The 7,418-nt window shown below is 31.6% G+C and overlaps 1 protein-coding gene across 1 annotated transcript; it reads right to left on the bottom strand.

Moving 5' to 3' along the window:
* Positions 1-4,834: 4,834 nt before the first annotated feature.
* LOC111882858 (protein FAR-RED ELONGATED HYPOCOTYL 3-like) lies at positions 4,835-7,216 on the bottom strand. The gene is made up of 4 exons (XM_023879230.1): positions 7,003-7,216; positions 6,083-6,925; positions 5,827-5,987; positions 4,835-5,020 (listed from the first exon to the last, which is right to left on the bottom strand). Exons 1-4 carry the CDS (start codon positions 7,214-7,216, stop codon positions 4,835-4,837), a joined length of 1,404 nt encoding a protein of 467 aa, XP_023734998.1.
* Between the last annotated feature and the right edge of the window lie 202 nt (positions 7,217-7,418).

Below are 7,418 nucleotides of genomic sequence, written 5' to 3'. Positions count from 1 at the left end.
AAGAGGAGAAGGTCAGAAAGGTAAACAAGGACCATCTAGAAGGGTATTGAAGACTTGCAACTAGGATGACTCCTGGTAGGATTAGTGCAACTGTCAAAGTAATGTCCCCCAGACAGAAAACTGGGATTGTGTGTATGGGTTTTGGCTCACTTTTGAACATTGACATGGACATTGCTCCGAGTTACTTAACTACTATCTGTTAGATCACTATGATCCAGATAGTAGCCGTCTAGTTCTGGAGAATATGGTCATAACAATTACGAAAGACACAGTGCATGACATGTTGGGTTTACCAAATGAAGGGGAAGACTTCTTGAGCATGACTAGCTGTGAGAAAGATAATCAAGTTCTGCAAGAATGGAAAATTCAATATGATAAAAAAGGGTTTAATGGGGAAGAATACCTAAAAAGGATCAAAAACACAAAGAAAGACAGTCTTATGTTTAAGCTGAATTTTCTGACCCTTTTCATTAACACATTTGTAGAATCAACTTTGAGTCATACCAATCAAATAAATTTTGTGAATAAGTTGGTCATGGTAAAAGACTTCTCTAAAATAGATTGGTGCAAGTATATTCTAGATTGTTTGGTCAGCAGAAAGCAGTTGTGGAGAAGGGATGATAAGACATGCTATTACAGTGGACCTATACTCATTTTAAAGGTAATTTTGGTATCTCGATTAGATATTTACTTTAATGTATGATAGTATATGTTTAATGAACTAACTGATGAAGTTTTTTTATGTAGCTAGTGTATGTATATAGCATGAAGTTTACAGGATTGAAGATAGTTAAGAGGTTACCGTTTGTTAGGAATGTTACGGGTGCTATTCTTGACAAAATAGAGAAGTTGGGAATTAGTGTTGGGGGGTTTGGTAGACAGCTACCAGAAGACTTTTAAAATATTGATGGTGATGAAGAAATGGTTGATGAAGATGTAATGTCGGATGGTAGACAGCTACCAGAAGACTTTTCCAGAATCTACATTGTGTTTTATAATTTCATAAACTGATTTTCCAGAATCTACATTGTGTTTTATAATTTCATAAAACTGATTTTACAGAATATTGATACACACTTAACTGATTTAAGTTGTATTCTGTGTCACAATGTTAGTGAGGTAATATGTATGTTGATGATTAATTCTGTGAGAATTTTTTTACTGATTTGTTCAAATAAAACTTACAGGCATACGTAGCTGTTATAGAACATAGCTATGGAATAGTATTGTCCAAAAAGAAGAATATTGAAAAAGCTCTAAAAAAAGGAATTGAGAAATTTCCAGACAGCTTGATGTTGAAGGAGTGGTACGAAAAAAATCAAGAACTGTTCAAGGAAGTGAATAAGACAGATAATGGAGGAATGAATAGTAATGAAGCTGGTTTTGATGGTCATAGAAAAGAAGTTGATTCAGATGGTGGTAAGGAAGAATAATTCTCTCCAGTTAGAGGATTGGTAGTTTATGGGGATCTTCATGATGATGGTGGAGGTTTCAGTACACCTAATGTGGAAAAGGTAGTTAATACAGACGATCTAACCTGTTCACAATTCTTGGAGCAGCCTGAAGTGTTGGCGACAGCAATTAAAATGACAGATGATGTTGTGTTGGAAAGTTATAAAAAAAAAGAGGAAAAGAAATCTTGGAAACAGTTGAAGTATGTGAGGAAGATGATGGCAATGGAAAAATGGGGAAGAGAGAGCAAAAGATACCTGTATATGGAAAATCACCTTTTGTTGAAAGGATTGTGAAAATCGGGGACAAGGTGAAGAAGGATGAAATGGCGTTATACAATTCAGTTTTTGCATCAAAAAGAGCTTATGGGTAAGTTAAATAATATAATTTTGTGGTTTGCTTTTAAAATGAGGTGTTATATGATTGATCATTTTATAATTGTTGATCAGGAAAGAGATATGGAACATTGGGAGCGGTCATGTGTTGCATCAAGGATTCGTATATCATTTTAAAAGCAACACGTTTATTCATGCGAGACTGTTGGTGATCATTACTCAACAGAATGGAAGAACTAAGGGATGTAGGATCGGTTTCTAGGATTTTCTTCGACATAAATTTTTTGGTTAGTATTGAATTTAAATTTAGTTCAAGTCCAATAATATGTGTTGTTTTGATTGATTTCTTAATCTGTACATGCAGAAGAGATATTGGGTGGATCAATGTCATCTGATAGAACTCAAAAATTGTTTGATTCAATGTTGATACTACACCTTAAAAGTCTACCAAAATCGGAAAAGCTTAAAGATATTGGACTCGTAATTTAATTAAGTATTGTTTTTTTATCGATTACAACCCTAACATACAAAATTAGCTTATTGTTATAAAATCCGTTTTATGCCAGGTTTTCTTCCCAATAGTTGATAAGAGTAAATATTATCTGATACGATTTGATCTAAGGGTTCCAACTTACTACATTATAGACCATGAGAACCGCAATGGTGCTGTTGAGGATATCTATGGAATAAAACACGTTCTTGTGGTATGATTCAGTTTTATTTTTTATAATATTTTAAAAACATGAGTTTATTAGTGTATTGTTAATTGATTGTATTGTATCGCGGAAAAAATCACTTGGGAACTATTTAAAAACAGAGAATTACCAAAAGTCAACAGCTTTTAACAAGATTAAAACTCGTGTAATGAAAATGACATGGAAAGTAGAGAAAGAAGGATCAGACTATGGAGTATATCTTATGAGGCATATGGAGTCATATATGGGGGAAAATGAAGGGCGTTGGGATTGCCGTTTTACAGGAAAAAAAACAGAGTGATGTAGTTGCTTTAAATAATCTAAGAATCAAATACATGGCAAGGCTTATGAAATTGGAGTACAAAAAGCATAAAAGTATGTTGGAGAAAGATGCAGAAGAGTATGAGAGGCTCGATCCATTGCAGAAATTGGCTGTGATGAATGAGTGAAAGAAATCAGGGAGAAGCAGAGACGTGGAAGGCGTCGATTTTAAGATGGACATTTTATGATGTTAGGATGGTTTGTGTTGAAAGACTATTGTAATTATGTTTGGTTTAAGTCTATGTTTTTAGGAATTGAAGTATGTTATGTTCCTTTATTTTGTTTTAGTATTGTTCGTTTTGGGGAAATTATTTATCAATGGTAGGATGGTTTATGTTGAATGACTTTTGGTATAATGGTTTATTTTGTTATATATATATATATATATATATATATATATATATATATATATATATATATATATATATATATATATATATATATTAGGCTTAGTGAAGTATGTTAATGTGCTCTCAGGAGACAGTTGAATGTGAATGATATTTGTTCTACTAGTTTTATATTTTTTTGGGTAAAAGACAGTATTTGTTTTCCAAGAATGTAATTATTATATGCATTTGTTGTGGAAGTTTGATACTAGTTAGTGTACACATTAGTCGTGGGTAAAAAATGTTACAATTATTTGTACCATATATTCTGGTAAAATTATTATATGCATTTGTTGTGGAATCAAATGTTATAATCTAAGAATCAAATACATGTAAGTTTTGTTTTCCAAGAATGTAAGTATTATATGCATTTGTTGTAGAAGTTTGATACTAGTTAGTGTACACATTAATCGTGGGTAAAAATGTTATAATTATTTGTAGAATATATTTTGGTAGAATTATTATATGCATTTGTTGTGCAATCAAATGTTATAATCTAAGAATCAAATACAGTTAATTTTTGTTTTCCGATAATGTAATTATTATATGCATTTGTTGTGGAAGTTTGATACTAGGGTGTGTACACTTTAATCGTGGGTAAAAAATGTTATAATTATTGGTACAATATATTATGGTAGAATATATGTAAAGTGGAATGCATGTAACAATACATGTAAAGTAGAATGCATATAACAATGTATTCTGGTAGAATAGATGTAAAGTGGAATGCATATAACAATATATTCTGGTAGAATGCATATAACAATATATGTAAAAATCGAAATGGTTGTGAATTTATGAAAGAATATATGTAAAGTGGAATGCATATAATAATATATGACAATTATATTAAAGACTATGAAATTTGTAATTAATAAATGAAGTTATTGGGGAACGATAAAGTTTTAGTGTAACATAAAATTAAAACAAAAACTACATGTAAAACATACTACTTAGTCACATTTCTTAAGAGGACAGTTACGTTTATCATGGTTAACCAGTTGTTTACAAAAAGCACACTTTCTCTTAGGCTTCAAACATGCTTTTTCCATCATTTCTTTCTTTGATTTTAATCTCTTACCATGACTGCCAGTTCCCTTATTACGAATATCTGATGGGTTGTCAATATCGGGAGCATCATTAGTTAATTGTACACCGATAATCTGGTTGTAGAATGATTCTCTTGATGCCATCTTAGAGGCTGGACAATCATCTACAATTTTTTTCTTCAACTTATTCAACTCTTCAAGATATGACTTTAACTTCGATGCATCATTCTTAAAAATGAAACGCAAAGATCTACATTTGAGAAAATTTCAATAACCATCATTTCAGAGTTAGAGTCTAGCAAAGAATTAGAAAAACGCCTTTTAAGCAATTATGTTGGAACAACATCCCGACACCACCGTCTCATAATGTATTCTTCAGTAATCTGTTCAATACTGTAGTACTTAAATACACAGAATATCTGCCTACACAAAAGACCGACATGTTCAAAATGCATGCATGTATATTTGTATGAGTCATCTATTTTTGAGTGTGTAACCTGGAATATGTATGATAAAATAAGAGTTTTAGTTATAAAGTCTTGTTGTTTGATTAAAAAAAATAAGTATGTGGTGGTAATGAAATAACGTACCATGTATTAGGTATCCTCTGTAAGAGAATCGTAATAGTATTCCTCAACTTTGTCAACAACAACAGGACTTGATGGTTTCCTTGTTGTTATGTTCTTTTGCTTCTCCAAAATAATAATAGTGTCAACACCATTATTAGAAGTAACACTCATCTGGAAACAAGTTTTTTCGGAATCAGAAATCTCTTTCTGCACCTGATAGAAAATTTTACGAATGTAGACTTTTGAAGCATGTGGTTCAATTGGACTAGATGTGATGAATCTAGGAATTGTTGTAGCAGTGTTAAAGTCGTTTACAACTTAATTACGCTTTTGACGTTCCATAACACCCTCAAATGTCATCATAAACATTAAAAGATAAGAACCAGTAAGGGTGTTGTTCTGAAACGACCAATTTTGGCCTTCCGACAATGATGTAGTTCTCATAATACCAGACATCGGTATGTCCTTGAAGAATGCAGGTACCCAACGTCTACGCAACTCATACACCTCTTGCATCCACTTTTTATTTGAAATGTTAAACTCATGTAAACAAGATTTCCATTCCTTTTAAAAAAACATGTGGTTCCAGCTTAGAATTCCAAATTATGGAGTGAAAACGCTTTCGAAAAGCTGAGTTTGTTGCTAGTTCAGATGTTATCTGAAATATATATATATATATATATATATATATATATATATATATATATATATATATATATATATATATATATTGGTATAAAATATATAAATGTGATAAACAACGAATGAAGGGTATGGATGGTGTATAGATGAATTCTTGTAGAATTTAGTTTTTATTCTATCATAATACACCTTTTGAATGTAGTTCGGTCATATCATTTGTTCTGAGAAAAATTAAATTCTGATTGAACGATATGCACTAACAAGGTAAACATATTGACATTGTTTTGAATATAAAAAAATAATCACCTTGTTTGGAAGTTTTTTTTTTTTTTTGTAATATGCCACATACAAAACCTATGTGCAGACATTGGAAATACTTGATTAACAGCCTTGATTAAAGCTGGATCTTGATCTGTAAGAACAAGCGTAGGTTGTTTTTTGAATGCTTTCAAAAATGTTGTAAGCAACCAAGAGTAAGAGCTACCATCTTCTCTACTCAAAAGTCTAGCACCAAAAGTCACACATTTCCTATGATTATCTATCCCAATGAAAGGTACGAAAACCATATCATATATGTTTTAAAAGAAAAAAATTGTTATGCGTTATTGGAAGCAAGAAAACATATGTGAAAACATTGCAGAATGTAAGAATACTTATTCATGCTGAATGTGGCATCAAGAGAAACAACCTCTCCAAAAGCATTGTAGTTGTACTTTGAGGTTTCGTCAGCCCAAAAAATAGCATTCAATTTTTTCTCAACAACTTTAAATTCAAAAGAAAAACTTGGTATATTGTTTTTCCTTTCCAGCATCTTCCCTACAATGAATTTTGCATCCCTGAAACCTATGTAAGAATTAAGATTTCTAGTACTGTTCTTGAAATCAGAAACGAACCCACCGCGGATGTTAGAACCACCCTGAAGTCCAGTATACAATCTATGTGCTCCTGAGGCACCAATATTTTGCTTTGACAAATTTTGAATAAAGATCTCCTGTGAATAATCAAGTTTCCTCTTTGTACGAGACAAAAACATATTGTCCTTACCAAACAACTTATGATTGTGTTGTTCGATAAATTGAGCAACAATATATTTATTAGTACCATGTACTAGAATAAAAACAATTTTGGCTTTGCATTCGCACCTAAATGAGTCTTTCCTTCTCTGAATCTTATTATTTTGAGGGTCTAAAGTATCCACTTTAGCTTTTCTTGGTTTACCTACCCGATTGTATAGCAACTGTCGTTGTGTTATAATGTCGGATTCGGTGGTTCTAATAGGTCCAAGTCTGACATCAAAGTCTGCTAATGATGCGTAATTGTAGTACATTGATAATGCTGCTCTGTATGAATCAAAATTTGAATTGATTTTAGGTTTGATGTGGTCGGAAACAACAGGAATCCAATAAGATGATCCACCAGACAAAACATAATCATGTGTAACGTGAGAATGTTCTGCATTGTCTATAAGATGATCCACTAGGCGGAAAAAAAATTAAAAAACTGTCAAATAATTAATCTATTTTATTAAAATTTTTAATTATTCATATACTAACCTTTCTGAAAATAAATGCTATCATCGTCTATATTATAATCTGCCTCATTATCATTGAACTCGAGTTCGTTTTCTGCCTCTTTATGACTACTACAATCACCGAAATGATATTCGGAATTGTCATACATCTGATCTTGAATATGTTCTAATGGATGCTCATCTTTGCAAATGCAAGTTAGGCCATATTGCAAAAAAACAATATAAAATATCAACATTATTATTATAAAATACGGAAGTATAAAAACTTATAATGTAAATTCCCCTAAATTTGGATTGCTAGTATCAAATATTTGAAAATCCATATTATGTAGAGAATCATGATCAGCTAACCCGAAATCTTCATAGGCATGTGCATAATCCTTAGGATATTCATGTTGATCATGAATATGATCATCACCAGCTGATATTGTATTATCC

The sequence above is a fragment of the Lactuca sativa genome, chromosome 1, assembly GCF_002870075.4.
Source record: "Lactuca sativa cultivar Salinas chromosome 1, Lsat_Salinas_v11, whole genome shotgun sequence".
Classification (NCBI taxonomy): Eukaryota; Viridiplantae; Streptophyta; class Magnoliopsida; order Asterales; family Asteraceae; genus Lactuca; species Lactuca sativa.
Note: the sequence above shows the minus strand (reverse complement) of the source record. Positions and strands in the feature narration are given on the sequence as shown.